The 17,841-nt window shown below is 31.6% G+C and overlaps 1 protein-coding gene across 2 annotated transcripts in view; it reads left to right on the forward strand.

Moving 5' to 3' along the window:
• The first annotated feature begins 495 nt into the window (after positions 1-495).
• The window catches only part of LOC145305942 (uncharacterized), a 46,712-nt gene continuing 29,366 nt past the window's right edge, over positions 496-17,841 (forward strand). For both annotated transcript variants that reach the window (XM_080147839.1, XM_080147840.1), the window contains exons 1-7: positions 496-606; positions 1,441-1,513; positions 11,845-11,927; positions 12,380-12,430; positions 12,767-12,862; positions 14,897-14,939; positions 15,513-15,586. In XM_080147839.1, the coding sequence (XP_080003965.1) occupies positions 506-606; positions 1,441-1,513; positions 11,845-11,927; positions 12,380-12,430; positions 12,767-12,862; positions 14,897-14,939; positions 15,513-15,586 (521 nt within the window). In that variant the 5' untranslated portion in view covers positions 496-505. The remainder of the gene's footprint in view (positions 607-1,440; positions 1,514-11,844; positions 11,928-12,379; positions 12,431-12,766; positions 12,863-14,896; positions 14,940-15,512; positions 15,587-17,841) is intronic.

The raw sequence follows: 17,841 nt of genomic DNA on the forward strand, positions 1-17,841 counted from the left end.
CATAAATTTATCGTCCATTGTCTAATATCCCTTTAGATACCTGAATTTTAGCAAGCTAACTCATATGATTATGGCAAATATGATACAGATTTGCATAATTATGGTATTATTGACCCTTAACTTAACCTAATCAAACCTAAAATAAACATCATACAATTTAATAACAGCTTTGATAAAAAAACGGAAGTTGATTAAATTTTAAAAAATACATAAACTTAGTTTATTTATAGAATAAAAAAATTTGTAGAAACACGAAACCTTGTAAGAAAGGACGTCCAAGAATTTGTTGAAGGGGGATAAATTGAAAGGTTTCACAGGTTTAAATGTTATAATCTAATATATATTTTTTTAATTTTGGCGGGTTAATAACAAGTTACAAAGTTTGTTGGGGGTTTAACACCTTCCCCTTAGACGTCTATGCTTGTAAGCTACAGTAGTAGTTTGAGGGAGTTATTAACTTAATTCAAGATAAATTTTGATTCTTTACCAAGGTGTAGTACTAGAGATGTCTATAAAGATGAGCCTGTCTGAAAAGATGCGCAATGATTTCTGCCAATCAAAATTCTATAAAGATTGGAACAGAGACTTTCTTGCTGATTATAATAGGTTAGTTTTCTTTTAAAGGGCAGCGAAGTTTAGCTACTCTATAAGTAACATTGTCTGTCTGTTCATAATTTATTCAGGTGCTATTAAATGTAAGCGCCTGATAGTAACTGATATTAAATAACTTTGTACGTAAGTCCTTTAGTTATGCATGAAACTATTATGGTAGAAATTTTTTTTGAATGTACATCAAATCTTTAAACACAAATATGTAAATACGCTAATCATTTAATGATATTTCGTCAAAAATATCTAACATTTCAAAGTTTTATTTGTAGAAATCCATGGTAAAATAGTCAGTATAACGATATTAAACATAACATATTCACTAAAAAAACATTTAAAATCACTACTGGAAGTTGCTTAAAATCATTTGCTCTTGTTCGTGGATACTCCCCTTTTGTAAAGTAGTGGAAATTTATATTTAAATCATCCTTATAATAAAGTAAAAGGATTTCAGTCTGTCTATACCAAAGGATCCCGCTAACCGCTGAACCGATATTGTTCTCCTTTACAAGGTAGCTTCTCATAGGTCCTAGGAAGATTTATAATTATTTTGAGGAGGGTACAAGTAGTACCCTGTTAAGATAAATCGCCCCAAGAAAAAAACAACCCCCCTCCAAAAATTAAAAAAAAAACTTTTTCTTTTAAATCTAGATTTAAAAATTGGGTTGTCGAAATCAACCCTTCACCTTCAAGTGTTCCTAGAGGCCTCTAAAGGGGTAGCTGCTTGTATTGGATAAATTAACAAATTATCGTATTTTATCTTTGTTGATTGAACAATTGAATTGGTTATGTTTAAATGTTGAAAAATAATTAATATTTTCTTAATTTCAGTGTACAAGATCGACATTTACGGCAGTATTTTCAGCAACCTGGCAAAAAGGCGGCGCTACTCAAATCAAAACAGGTAAGCAAATATAGTATAGGTATGGTTTTATAGACAGATGTCCGCAGATAGGAAAATAAAAATTATTGAATTATTTTCATTTTTATTGTTCCCGAGTATATCATAGGCCGGGGCCTACAAATGGGAGACTAATCCTTTCATTTAAAAAAAATCGATGAACAAACTTTACGAGATATGTGTTTTCATCACGTTTTACACCGTTTTTTTTGTTGTCCAAAATTGAATAATGGAAGGAGATTTAAAGTTTACAAAATTTTTGCCAATTTGCTGATGACATCTATAAACATAAAACACAAATTAATTATAGTACTAAGTACGAAAAAATAATAAATTTAATGTGTTAAATTCTAAATTGTTTTATAGACACTTTTTTTTTGATTTTGAATGTTTCAGAAATTTGGTCAATTCTATTAAGTCTTAATTTAATGGTTCAAACAATTGTTTTGAACCTAATAATAGTGTGTAACTTTTTATCTTTGTGACGTAATAAAAATCCATCTCTTTTTTAGGGGTTTCCTTTCCCACCTCCCCTCTCATCCTTCGATTTTTGTTACGTAACAAAGATAAAAAGTTAGACACTATCCAACATAATAATATCCATAAAGAGCTCAAAAATTATGAATGGATATCGGGAAAAATGTACTATAGAGCAGTGTCATACAATAAACATTAAACTTGATAAAATAGAAAAATAACGAAACCTTTAAAATCACGAAAAATTAAAAGTCTAGGAATCGATCCAGCACCGCAATTAATGGACAAATGAAACTTGATGGAAATATGTAAAATATGGGTATATTTATTCCTTGATAATTTCAGCCATAAATCCTGAATAGGAATCGAAAAAATCTTTAAAAATTAAAAATCTAGGAATCGATCTAGCACCCCAATTAATATACAAATCTTGATAAAACTTGGTGAACATATGTTAATTGTAAAATCAATTAATCCCTGAAAAATTCAGCTTTCTATTTTAAAAAAGAAATTGAGAAAATCACGAAAACTTAAAATCTAGGAATCGATCTAGCACCCAAAATAACAGACAGATGGACAAAACAATGTATAGATTAGATGGACATATGTCATAGGAATCTTCCCTAAAAATTTCATCTGTCTATCTTGAATAAGAGCCGAGAAAATCACGTATCCCCCAATTCATTGATTACGGACAGACTGACAGACGGACGGACATTTGGAATAATAGAGTAGCTTCGCTACTAAAAATTAAAGAAAACTTGTTAAACTAAGTTGAATAAACAAGAAGGAGGAAATTAAATATTGTTATTTTATTGAATTACTTTTTGCTAAATTCTATTAATAATGTCATCTATAAGTCAAAACATTTTTGTTTTATTATTTTTGTAGTAATTTTTTTATTTAGAAGCTAATCTATTTTATAATTATAAAGTGTCAGTTATTATCAGTTAAAAATGCTAAAAAACAGTTAAAATGCATGAATTAAAAAAAATATTAAAGATTTCTTGTAAAAATTGTAAAATCAAATTACCATTTTTTGCGAAGCCTTGTACAGCTGGATTGGACTACCACAAGGTTAAGGCCCCCACATGGGCTAGAGGATTGGTTGCAGTTTTAAGATGCAATCCTTTGCGAGTAAATGCAATTTTTAAATGATAAATTTTATGTTTAACGTAAAGGGATTTTTGGCAAAAGGGGAATAAGATATTAGGCCAATGATTATTCAGGGGTAGATACATAAATTCCATAAGAATAGGACAGAAATATTCATGACTTGACTAGTGGAGCAAAAATAAATTTTCCTAAACTTTAACTGAATTCATTCAAGGCATATTTACTAGAATTTTTTTTAACCCGCGATCGTGGCTCAACACGCAGCGCATCCGCTCGTCACCGGGGAGGTGATAGGTTCGAATCTCAGGATCACACCGCGTCATAAGTAAAGACGTTAAAAATGGTTCCTACTGCTGCTATGTCAGATGCGCGACATTAATAGTAAGAGTAGGGAAATGCCTTGGCCCATAAACAGGCGCAACTCAATACCATGCACAGTTAGGACTTCTCAGACAAAAGTCGTGCAATCAAAGAGTTGGTTGTCTGATGGATGTTACTTAACCTATTATCCTTGGGTGTTCACATTCCATTACACATGGATGATGCTCTGGAATCTCTAGATGATCACTTAAATCGAAGGAGAATCCCGCCCTTACGAGGTAATGTAACAGGATATTTGTCTGTCTGTGTACACCGAAGGATCTCGCTAACCGCTGAACCGATTTAATTCTTCTTTACAATGTAGCTTCTCAAATATCTAGGGAAGATTTATATTTTCATGTTTTTGGAAGGGGGAGAGATTACCACAACCCTACTAATAAAACTCATACAATTTTCTTTCGACCTTTTCCTTTTTAAAACTAGAATTTAAAATTGTATAGGGTTGACTTCCCGCTCTCCACCTGTAGTCTATCTGTAAGTATGAATGTCTGTAGCCTAATATCTTGCTAAATGCTGGACCTACATGTTTCTTTCTTACAGTGAAGATTCCAATAGGTCCAGGGAAGGTTCATAACTATTTGGAAGGAAGTTACCTTAACCCATCCCAAGATATATCGCCACGGGAAAATGTTTTTCTTTAAAAACTATTTTAATGCATGGCCTTATAATATAGGCCTTTCACTTTAAGTTGGTCTCTTGATTACCCTGATTGATGAAAAGCTTTAATAAGATTTAAAATTTCAAAATTGTTTAATTAAAACTATAGTCGTCTTAAGGATCTTAAAAACAGATTGACAGACATCCTTCTACTTTTTATTTTACATAACTTATAACTATTCTTGTTTTTAATCATGAAATTGATATAAAATTGTATGCTATTAATTACCAATTGTAGATATGAAATATTATTTATATCAATTACATTTTCATTTCCCGAAATACATTATTGTAACATTTCTATATTAAACTTGTGACTATGCATCTAGCCTATAAGAGATTTTATAAGTAGGTTTAAAAAAAAATTGCTCTATTACAACCAACCCTTTGTTATCTTAACATTTATCTTTAAGTTCTATTGAATTACACTTAACCCATACTCTAACCATTTGATCTGCCATAGCAACAGGAAATACAAATTTTAACGTCTTTGGCATAGTTTGGATCAAAATTAGGACTCATTTTCCCTCGCATCAAACATAAGCAGTTTACGAATGGATATAAATTATCCGGATATTGTGACAGGGTGATTTATCGTCAATTTAGGTTCCTAATATAGTCCTCAAATAATGGTCAATGCGTAACTCCATGCTAAGGAGAGGGAAAATGGGGGTAGCGTTATATTAGCCAGCGAATAGAAATATTTTATCAGTGTATGCGAGAATCCATCACAATATCCACGTATTACATATCCAAAATTATTGTTTGGCGTCTTAGTCTAAATTGTAAGTAAATTTTTTGAAAAACTGCTTAATATAGGATAATGTTTATGGAAATACTTACATTTTTAGGACTGGATTATAGAGTTGCTTCGCTTATAATATTGTTCTTTGTTGTCCCAGGAATCGATATACCAAAAATCAGATCAAACGGAAAATTAGATCACATAAAAATTTGTTGTTAAAAAAGTAGAAAAATCAACATGTTTAAAATGGACGTACGGACATTCTGGTAATGATTAAAGAGTTGCTACGCTTACTAAATCGTACCCAACTACTACAGGAATCATCATGCAAAGTTTGAAATGAATAGAACAATTCTAACATGCCTAAATTAACGAATAAAAGCTATTTATTTACGGACGGACCGACCCTAATTATAGAAAAGCTTCGCTTTTAAAAATAATTCAACAATTATTTTCTCTGTTTCCTACAATGTTGAAGTTTATTTGTAGTCCTGGGATTCTTGTTCTATATTCTAGCGTGGACATTCATTTTGAAAATTTATTAGTTATAAAGAACAGTTATTTATCGTATTTATAAAAAGCCTTCCACGGATATCAAAATGAAAGATTTTAAGATTAAAACCAGTTTTGTAAGCTCCGAGAGGCTGAAGGCCCGGCCTAACAAAATTGATATTAAACTTATATTTTTTATTTTAATACTCGTGGAAAATTGTCTGTAATACAATTCCATACATGATTTTTCAGTATGGTTGAAAACAGGTTCTAATCCAGCGGATTTTAATCGGTTTCGAAGCTGCATTGAAAATATTATTGCAAAAAGATTATTTAAAGCATAGCTTTTCAATATATATAAGGTTTGTCTGACATGCGTCTGTATTGATACCTCTCATCTTTAAGTTAAATGTTAGACTCGATCTATTGATTTAATTCCTGTAAAGGTTATTCTATTTTCACTTTTTTTTATATAATATGTGTCTATTTGACCATCTAGGTAATAAATCTATATTTTTTTTAGAACAACAAATAGATACAGTTTTCATAAAATAATTTACCTTATTGTCCTAGGTATCAATGTTCCACAAATCAAATCGATTATACGCTTTCCAACTAATATAGGAATCCTCATACGGACGGACGTACAATCCCTAGTTATAAAATAATACTTTTTCTATAAAATTGTATAAATGTCCCCCAACCTATTTCTGATTGCATGAATCATAAACACAACTTTGTAAGGGAATAAACCAGTAGGGTAAATAAACTCACATTCATTTTTGTGCAGTGAAAATTTATTATAATTTTCATGTAATTCTGTTCTTTCATCCTTTTCAATGTAAGCAGCAAAAATGTCCAAAATCTCTGAAACCTACCTTGATTTTTTTATTGTTATGGTAAAAGCCTTGGTTTTTATATTTTTTTCAAATCAGGTGAATTGGGGACATTTCGTATGTCATTATGTAGGTTTTACTCCACTCCCAAAAATAATTAAAGATGGAGGGGAGGGGCTTTTTACATTATCAACCCCAAAAAAATCCCATGTCTTAAATAAACAGTTGTAAAAAAACCTTCGTTAATATTTCCGTCTTATAATTCAAATAAATTTTTCACCCAAATATACCACTCCATGTTTATTTACCTAACTGTATTATTGTCCCTGGATTCACAAAAGTGTATTCACTTCAAAATCATAGGTTAGGGAAAGTTTTAGCAAAAAATATTTTAGCAAGGATGATCACGTTCTTGAATAGTGAAGCTCCTAAACTTCAAAACAAAATTAAGCCATCTATATCTAATAACCACTAAGAAAATTACATTTTCTTATGTTTTATGTACTTCAGATCATTACAGATTGATATTTAAAGAAAGTTATATAGTAGATGCCCTTTAGTCAGCTTTATATTTACAGAAAATAGCCGACTATCTCTCATAACAGCTGAGTAAATCATATTTCCCCTTTTAAAAGTTATTATCATTACGACAGACCAACGGACCAAGAAAGTTGCCCAATAGTTGTCCATTGCTAAGGAGAATCTTCACGACAAAATTCAGCCATCTATCTATCTATAGAAAAGTAATTCACATTTACCCTATAACGTTATGGACTAACTGACGGACAGACAAAGTAAGATATGGATTCATTTCTTTACTAAAATTAAGACAGAACCTATAAGAACTGTATAATTTTAATAATCAACAATTATGGGGTTTCCAAAAAAAATTTTAAAGTTGAATTTCTAAATCTGCTATTATAAAATATTTCTTGCAGAAAAAAGGTTTTCAGAAAACTTTATCTTTTTCTTTGAATATTTTTTTTGAAAGCTTTTATTTGCTATTGTTATGAAGGACACATAATAAAGTTATATTTGTATTATGGATATGATTTGAATAGAACGAATGTTTTTTTTCCCTTTATAAGTTTTTAATATATCCGTTCGAAGACGAAGAAAGTACCTCAAAAAAAATTCTGACGTCATCAAAGGAGGGATTTGGAGAGGAGGAGTGGGAAAGAAATCCCCGAAAAATGAGATGGATAATCCCTCATGTTTATTACGTCACATTAAGCAACTTTTTAATAATAAAGTAGCATGTCTTTGGTAGGTTTATAACTATTTTGGGGAAGGGTAACAACACCCTCTAAGGAGTAATAGCCCCTAGAAAAAAATAATCCCTCCTAAAATTTTTATTGTTTTATTTTTATAACTAAAGTTGAAAATTGGGGAGGTGTTTTTTTTACATTTTCTTTTTAAATCTAAAATAAACATTTGGGTTATCGAGTTCAACTCCCCCTTTCTTAAGTGCCCCTAAAGGCTTTTAGGGGGCATAGCCGCTAGTAAATGATATAGCAGCTACACTCCTTAAAAAACTCAATTATGTAACAAAAACCAATGCTAAAAGTGAAACAAATAAAAATGTCATTTTTATCAGGATTCAAGGTATTATCGTTATACATTAGTAACAGGATGTCTGCGAGTCTATCTATCTCTGTGCATTGCTGTATGTTTTTACCACTGAACCGTTATGGTTCTCCTTTACAATGTAGCTTCTCATAGGACATGGAAAGGTTTATAATTATTTTGAGAGGACGGTCTTCTTCGATCCAAAGAGAAATCGCCATAAAAAAAATGACCCTCAAAAAGAGGGAAAGGGTTGAATCACCCCCCTTTCCTCAAACATTCTAGGGCGTAGCCACCAGAACAGTAACAATAATTTATTTTTTCTTTAAATTACTTATTTTGAAAGAAAATTTAAGTAGTTTTGTGGGCTTTTTTTAAATTAAAAAGTATGATAACTTGAACCTACAGTTGGACCCGTAACATCTACATTTAGTAATACTTCTTTTAAAAATGTAGTTTAAGCCCCTGCAGGGACTAATCTCTTAAAGCGTTGGTGAAATTGCATCATTAAACCCCTACCTCCCTGGTTTTTTTTTATAAAATAGTTAACTACGTGAGTTATCTAACAACTAAAGTCATGCTCATAAAACGCATTTTTTCTGACAATTTTTAGCGGTGTTTGCAACTTCGACTGAAAAGTTGATTTTTGTCGCCTTTTATATTGAAAATGAAAAAAAATTTATAGATAAACGAATGACATATATTCTTTATTTTCAACGCTTGCAAAAAGATGTAAATTTTTTAAATTGAACTATAGACAGTGTCTTGTATTTAAAATATTTTTGTTGTGATTTAAATCTCTAAATTAGCAGCAATTAGATATAAACAAAGTGTTTGACAGTTAGCTTTTCTTGTGACCTTTACAATTCTTAATCCCTCCCCTCTCCCAACCTACCAAAGTATTATAAACATTTCATGAAAGCTTTTTCGTCCATTGACATTTAAATCCCTTAACTAAAGTAACACGATGTTTGTGTGTCTATGTGTTTGTATGTTTGTGTGTTTGTGTCTTTGTTTGTACCGAAGCATCTCGCTAACCGCTGAACCGATCGGGTTCTCCTTAACAGGGTAGCTTCTCATAGGTCCCGGGAAGGTTTATAACTATTTTCTTGGAGGGTGAGACACCCCCAACCTTCCCAAAAAGAAAAAATATAATTTTTTTTACTATTTTTTAAATCTAAAATAAGAATTTGGGTTATCAAATTCGACTCTCCCCATTCTCAAGCGCCCCTAGAGGCCTCTAGGGGCGTAGCCGCTAGTTCATTTACATAAAGAGGTAAGGTTTTGTCTGATCCGATGATGTTCTAAATTTGATGAAAGCTTTACAAATTTCCCGGGATGATTTGAGGCTGCTTTCCTTATCTTTGAATACAGAGCTCCTAGATACTAGGGGCGCAACCGCAATACTATTTATTTTCTCCTATTTAAATGCGAAATCTTACATAAACAACCTAAAGGTTTAATTTTAAATTATGTTTAGGAGCAGATTAATTTATTATCCATTTTATACCTGTTTTAAAGTGCATTATTATTTTCGCAGTATTTATTAAAATGCAAACCTTAAATTTCTAGTGTCTTTAACGAAGGAAAATGACAATAAATCTAAAAAAACAAACTATTACACAAAAAATATTAATTTTGGCCCGAAAAAAGGACTCTTAATTGCCTAGAATTATATATTTTACTAAGAAATCAGCCGTCTCTCAAAAATGTAAAGACGGACAGACGACATAATTTTCAGAGTAGCTACGATGCTAATATCTAGTTGCATAACCCAATAACAAATAATTTCCCTACTTTTACTCTCTCTGTTGTTGAATATCCCAGCAGCCATTAATTGCAGGGAATTAAAGGGATAAGACAACAGCTGATAAATTGATTTACATCCCCATTGTTGATACACAAAATTACCCCTACTGAAGATTACAAAGAGAAGTTGAAACGTTGAACCAACCCATCAAAATTCAATAAAAGTCCCCAAGGTTTTTAAGTCAACGAATAATAAAACAATTTTGTAAAACTTTGGGGACTAGTGTAATGAATTCCCCATCCCCTCCCTCCCTGCATTAATTGCCTCCATAGAGTTGCCACTGCCACTTCTATTCTCCTTAACCTTATTTTACAAATTTTCCTTTCCCTCCGATTTTTCCTCAACTTTTGATTTACACAATAGACGTAGCTTTCGACTAATCAGTATACATGATATAAACTGATTAACTGATAACCTGATTAATACCACAGGAAACAGCTGATTGAAACATAGGCCGTGCTAGACCTTTAAAGTTGGTTCAATTCAATGGCACTAATGTCCCATCTATTTGATTGCACGAACTTTGTCTTGAGGTCCCAACTGTGCATTAATGAGTTTCGCCTCTTCTGTGCAAAAGAACACCCCCGGGCCCACCCCCCTAAGAGGGGTAAGGAATTGACCTTAAAACAGGCACAACTAATTACCATGTAATCTTGTATCTTGTAATTCTATTTGTGCAACCATTCTAAAATAATTCTATTACTTCCCTCTAATCCTGAAGCATAATGCTTAAGCAAAAGTTTGTTTAGTCTTGAGCAAAACTTCATTGTCGTTGTTATTAAGTTACAAGTACAAATATTCAACTATAATCCCGTGATGTACACTGTCAAATACCTTTTTACATCAGAATACGTTTTTCTCTAAAAAAAAAAATATTTTGAAAATTATGATTTGAAGGACATAAAATATTTTTTTAAATACTTCAAATGTGATAATTTTTAACAGAAACTAAATTGAAATATCATATAATGGTTGGATCAAGTTTAGCTTTTCAAGTAAAAATAACGAATTTTAAAGTGAAATCACATTAAATTGAAATATAAGACCACACTAATTTTGAAAAGGATCATGAAAATGTTGATTGATACTATCTAGAATCAACACAGTATGACAAAGTAATTATGCCTACTTATTATATGGCTCCAAGGACCTTTAAAACATTGGCCTTAAAAAAATTTTTGTGTGTGTCTCACACTTTTCAAAAGAACCCTGCAAGCTTCTTTTACATCCCTAGAATGATTCTTTTTAAATTCCAATTTTTCAAAATGTATTGTATGTCTACATGAAAGGTCGCACATCTTGACCATTTTTCATATTTTCATTATTTTAGCTTTAGGACTAGTAGACGTTCTATTTAGTTTGGATGTCTGTACAAGAAAGGCATAAGTTTTTATGAAATCTAATTTTAGCCTATCTAACTCGAGCTATAACATAACAATTGAAAACTAAAATAAATAATACTTTTAAAAGAAAAATTAAACATTTACAGCTTATGATTTCTTATTAAATATTTTGATAATGACTTTTATTTCAGAAGAAAAAATATCTGTTAAAATTAGATTAATGAATAGTGACTGTTATCAATATAAGTCTTAGTGAATATATATTTTTTATTCAAAAATAAAGATAGAAAAAGTGATTAATGGTGAAATTAAAAAATAATACAATTGGTGTTCTAAATGATTACTATGTACTCATGTGTAAGTTTTACAAGCTTTATCATAAAAATTCAATGATTTTTGTTTTTGTATAAATCATAAATTTGTTAAAGGTGCCTTTTGCTAATGGGTTAGTGAATGAAGCAACAGAATTTGCCTGTCAATGAATGTAAAAAGTCTAGATCCCCAATCCTTAACTTAGACTAATAGAAAAACATTGTAGGAAAAATCTGACAATATAAATGGTTAAAAAGTGTACACAGTTTGGTAAGAAATAGCCATCATTATATTTGAAAGTACGTTCATATAAGTCAGCTATAAAAATAATTGAATTTCCTAAGTTAATCTTTTGCTTTGGGAAATGAAATCATCAAAAATATTCTGAACATGAAAAAGTATCTTATTCTGTTGAATTTCCTGGGACAGATTTGATTATCTATGGTAATACTTTTATTTTGCTGTCTAAACGACAATGAGTAAAATAATCATTGTTTTCTTCTATAAGAATAAGTTTATTACCATCTCTGTATGTTGTGTTAAAGCACTACTAAAGTCCCTTAATGATGGGCTGCACTTTTGAGGGTTTTTTTTCCTAGATGACAACGGACGGGCGGCCAATACCTGAGAAGGAATGGAGACGGATGAACTTAGAATGGGAGAGGAGAAGAAGAGATGCCAGGTAGATACATAAATTGATTAATTGATAATTTAGAGAGGAAGACGACTATTCAATTGATTGATTGATAATTTAGAGAGGAAGATGACTATTATATTAATTGATTGATAATTTAGAGAAAATTGTGAATGTTCAGTTGATTGATATTGCGAGACAAAGGGATGATTTAATTGATTAATTGATGATTTAGAAAGGAAGATGACTTTTAAATTGATTGATTGATTATTTAAAGTGAAATTCGACCATTTAATGGATTGATTGATTATTTAGAGAGGAAGATGACTATTATACTTATTAATTGATAAAAGAGAAAAAAAGCGAATATTTTATTGATTGGTATTGTGAGAAAATGTGATTATTTAATTGATTGATTTATAATTTAGAGAGGAAAATGACTTTTAAATTGATTGCCATGGATGACGACCACTTAATTGATTTATTGATTTATAATTTAGAGAGGAAGACGACCGACGACGGCGGAGAGAGGAGGAGGAGAGAAAACACAGGTAATTAGCTGTTACTAAGGTTAATAAGGTGGGAGTTGAAATATTTGAAAAGCTTAGCCATAGAGAGACAGAGAGAAAGAAAGAGATCCAGTGTTGAAGACCTTTTTCGTCTGCTAGCAAAATGCTTTCTGCTTTTTTGTAGCGACTTGGCTGTGTTAATATTATCGACGCTATTAGCTGACATTCAAAGACCCAATTGAAAGTCGGCCCAGGGTCCACGGGATGGGGACTTACACACTTAACCCCTTCACCCTCTATTGTTTTATATTAATAATTTACCCTTATCTGAAAACTGTTCTAAGATCTTACAGGACACATAACTGAGTATTATTTTAGAATGGAGCTACGACAAATGGCCAAACAAGAAGAGATGGAAAGGAGAAAAGTGGAGGAGAGAAGAAGAAAAGAGAGAGAAAGTGCAGCAGGCCTCAGGTAAAATAGATAGAATAATAGAATTAGAATCAATGATAGGTAGATAGATAAAAAGAAAGAAAGAATGATAGATAAAGGGTGTTTAAAAAAAAACCAATCGCTTCACTTTTTTCAATATAAACCTTACAGTTTTGGTCCAAAACTAATAAAAAATAGTACAATTCATGCCCAAGCAATGACAATAATAAAACAATATTGAATTTTAAATCTACTCACCCTTCCAGAGCACTAGAGTTCGAAACCTAGCCCTTGCAGAGAAATTTGCCCTACGCCGAAAGTGCATATTTTATAATAAAATTAAGACAAATTTGTCTCTTTAAAAAAAGAACAAACCGTCTTAAGTACTTGAAATCTTGTAGATAGACCCCATAATGGTTGGGGTTTTTGATGGGGCATGTAGAGACCTTTCTATAGACACCTTAACAAGGTTTCTAACATAATCCTAGCCAATTTGGCATCAAAAAGAAACACCTGACAAACATCAAGAACTAGATTTAAACAGAGCCGCCATGCCTCAATGTTGGATGGGTCTGCCTTTTTTATCCCAAATCGGCTAGGATTGAGGTAGAAACCTGTTTAAGGTGTCTAAAGAAAGGTTTTTACATGCCCCATCAAAAACTCTAAACATTATGGGGTCTATCTCCAAGATTTGAAGTACTTATGGTGGTTCAAATTGTGAGCGATTGGTTTTTTTTTAAACACCCTTTAGATATCAACTTAATATTTTCTGTTAAGGTACACCTATAATTTTGCTCTTGACAGATAGAATGGTAGATAAATAGGTAGATAGATAGAAATATTGATAGGTAAATAGAATAATAGACAGATACATACAAAAATTAATAGATAGGTAGATATTTATAATCTAATAAGTAGAATTATGTCTGTCTGTCCGTATGTCCCTTAAAATCTCGGTAACCACTCAACCGATCGGATTATACTCTTTAGGGATTATACCTACTGGTCCTGTGGTGGTTTTAGGCTATTTTCTTGAGGGGTGGGACACCCCCCACCCCCCAAAAAACAAAAAATCCCCCCGCCATTTCAAAAAAAATTATTTAAAATAGTGGTGGAGAGGGGGATCTCCAGGTAATAAAAGATGTAATCATACCTCTTGGGGCAAAGCCGCTAGTATGTATAAATAGAAAGAGAGAATGATAGATAAATAGAAAAAATAATAATAATTAAAAAAATAAATAGAAAGAAAGATATACAGATTCACAGATTGACAGATAAATAGGAAGATATATTTTTAGGTAGATAGATACATAGATATTTCAACTTTAAATGTTCCAACACATAATTTTAACTGAATGACTTTTTTGCGTCATTTTTGGGTTCTATTACAAATAATATTTTGAATTTACAAACAGAAAAAAAATAACGGGAGGTTGAATGGAGCAGTCTTAAACATTAAATAATTAACAATTACTATTACAATTATTAGTATTAAGGTGGGATGATTAAATGGCACTTAGAATTCTAATTTCGATCTGAAATTTTTCATGAATAATCCTTGGTAGGTCTATTTTCCCTAAATCAAACAAAAAGTTGAAAAAGTTACGGCTGGCGGCTCATCCGTTTAGCCGTTTTTTGCCTATTTTAAATTCATCATTAATTACGTTGGAATCAACTTTTTAAAACATATTTTTAGTTTAATTCATGTCAAATTCATTGGTTTAAATGATAGCAATAACCATTTTTAAAATTTCTAGTACCAACAGCTACCAACTAGAACCGTTTGATAAGGTTTTTGAGCGACAAAAAGTACTATGTAGATATAGGTTTCGTGACTAATTTGCTTTTAAGATAGCCCAAAAATAGCAAAACGGCTGAGCTGCCAGCCGTTAGCCGTTACTTTTCCAACTTTCCAACCAATGATTATTCATGCAAAATTTCAGATAAAAATTCGAATTCTAAGTGCCATTAGTGCCATTTAATCATTGATTACGAGATGGTTGCATTAAACCCCCCTCCCCCCCCCTTAATTCTAATAAAGGTAGAAAAAATTAACAATAATATGAAAATGTTCAGAGATGTGATGTACAACAACACCGCTCCAAAACTGGATCCACAGGTAATTCTTTTTTTTATCAACCTGTGAAATAATTAGATTGTTATGTGTTACTGTCTGTCTATCACATTCAGTGAAAACCATTGAAAAGATTGGTTCTAATAGCTAGCTATTTATATAAACATCCAGTTTTTTTAGATGAATGAAAGACAAAAGGCATCTAAAAATATTACTCTCTATTTTTAAGAACTATCGGCAACGCCCCTTATAGAGAACTAGGGGCACTTGAAGGGGGAAATAGAAAGAAAAGGCCACACCACTTTCAATTAAAGTTTTTTTTTTGGGGGGGGGGGTGAGCAGGGGAATTACATTTTGTCTAACGAATATTTGTGGAGGGAGGTTGTAACATCCTAAAAAAATAAAAACTTACCAGGAACTATGAGAAGCTTCACTGTAAAGCAGAATCTAATCAGTCAAGTAGTTAGAGATCGTTTGGTACAGACAAACAGACAGACACACACACTCACAGACTAACATCCTGTTACTTTTTAAAAGGATAGGTGATTTATTTAAGAAGAATTGAATAAAAAAAGCTGAGGACTAAATCGATATTATCGTGTTTTTTTTTTCATTTAGGAAATGAAGAAAATTGTAGACATGATAAATTATGAAATAGAATATGTTCTACGGCCTACGTCTGCACCATCAAAGTAAGTTGCTAAGAAGCTTTGCTTTTCCATAAATAATATTGACGGCGTACCTTTTTACTCCTTTCCTCTAGATCATAAATGCGATGATTGCAATATTTTTTAATTCGCTTCGATGTAAAGATGCATTTTTTTCAAAGCGCGAAAACTAAGATATAAAATTTGCGTCACCCTTCCAATATGGCGTATAATCTGCGTCAATTTTTAAAGCGGCATATGTTCTCCAAGTGGAATGGGGAAACAGATTAAAACCATTCCTGAACTAAAATTTAAAATAATATAGCCAAAAACCATTCCGGGATCTATGCGAAGCATCCCTAAAATATAGATAGCACCCGTAATAATCTGAAGCAAATTTCGCATTTTCCAAAAGGTGCCTGTGTAGTAGCGGCCGCAGTCATCAGCCGTTACTGAGTTCGGATATTACGGCGGTGGGAACAGACGTGGACAAGCGTTATTATAGAGGAGCTGTGCTTCTCTATGTTTCACCAATAACAGCTAGAATATCAGTTAAGATGTGGATTTATAAAGGTTCACAAAGTACTAACTATAATACAACAAAATGCTAAATACATGGATTGGAATAATTAATAATCAAAATCAGAGGTTAAATATATCTGTACAACAACAATAATTGGCAAAAGTTATCCCCCTCCCCGAAAGGGGTGGGGAATGGTAAGATAAATCAGAATAAACACAATAGGGTTGTCAAGCTATAAATACTTTACTACATGGGGGGGTTTGATGGCCCCACCTCCTCCTCAGGGGAGATCACTAGGACCGCCCTTAAATTGGAAGCAAAGCTAATCTACAATTAGGGGCATTGGGTGGCGAATACCACACCTGTTCTTTTTCTACAAATAAATATCCCTTAGTAGCACAACTTAGAATTTAAACCAAAAAGCTTATTGTCTTTTCATCTGTTTAATTTTAATACTATTATTCACAAAAAAAATTTTAATTGGTCTGATAACACAAAATTTTCTTGGAAACATCTTAAAAATAAAAAAAAGCTACATGTCACTTCATCTATAGACACAAAAAACGTCAGAACGACGGAAAATTTGTTTTATATTATTAATCACAAAAAAATAAATTGGACAAAAAACATTAAATTTATATAGAAATCTAATGGACATACGAACGAACTGACGGACGGATTGACGGACAGATGTATCGACATTTTAAATTATAGAATAGCTTGGAATGTTTTTTGTGCTTGGAAAACATAATTAAAAAGTTTTCTTTTATAATACAGTTAATGTTACTTATATAACTATATTTTTACCCACAAAAACTTTCATGGCTGAATTATTACATTATGATTTAACAAGGATGACAACATCCAAGAAAGTGTAGTTAAACAATCAGACGGTCAGACAAACGAACAATAACAATTATAGAGTAACAATTCATTTGATATGCAACATTATTCAGAAGTCTCAAATAAATTCGCTTTAAAATATATTTAAAATTACTTAAATATGGACATACTTACAATTTTGACTTAATCATACGGATGCTTTGCATGGAACATTGCGTCTAATTGTCCCAGGAATCAATAATATAACAAAGCAACAATATTTCAGATTTTAAAAGCCCAACCCTTTATGAAGTTATATAGCTCATAATATAGTATATAGTCGATAAAATGGTAACAAACACCACTTTTGAAATGGCATAAAAATCGTAGAGTATAGATTGCGTAGATATGGTTTAACTATCTTTAGCTGACAAACTGTCAGCTGTACTTACTATCCCAAGTTATCTAAAAGCTTTGCTTCTAAAAATGGAACAAATAAATAACACAATTTTTTTAGATATTTATTTTTCAAATTCCGATATTTAATATTTCCCCCTTTTTTCCTTGTTTGTAAAGTGTTACTTAAAACTGATAAGTTTTTTTTTTGAAAATAAAACAGCAAAATGTAAAGAATAACGTTGCCTGTTGCCTGCTTTCCTCTTTATACATTTTTTAAAGGCGAAGCTTTTCTATAATTAGGGTCGGTCCGTCCGTCCTTCCATCCGTCCTTCCGTACGTCTTTTTTCGTTAATTTAGGCATGTTAGAATTGTCCTATCGATTTCAAACTTTGCGTGGTGATTCCTGTAGTAGTTAGGTACGATTTAGAAAGCGTAGCAACTCTATAATCGTTACTAGAATGTTCGTACGTCCATTTTAAACATGTTGATTTTCAACTTTTTAAACAACAAAGTTTTTATCAGATAAAATTATCATACTGATTCCAAGGACAACAAA

This window comes from Acartia tonsa, chromosome 14, assembly GCF_053477335.1.
Source record: "Acartia tonsa isolate MP-2025a chromosome 14, ASM5347733v1, whole genome shotgun sequence".
NCBI classification, from domain to species: domain Eukaryota; kingdom Metazoa; phylum Arthropoda; class Copepoda; order Calanoida; family Acartiidae; genus Acartia; species Acartia tonsa.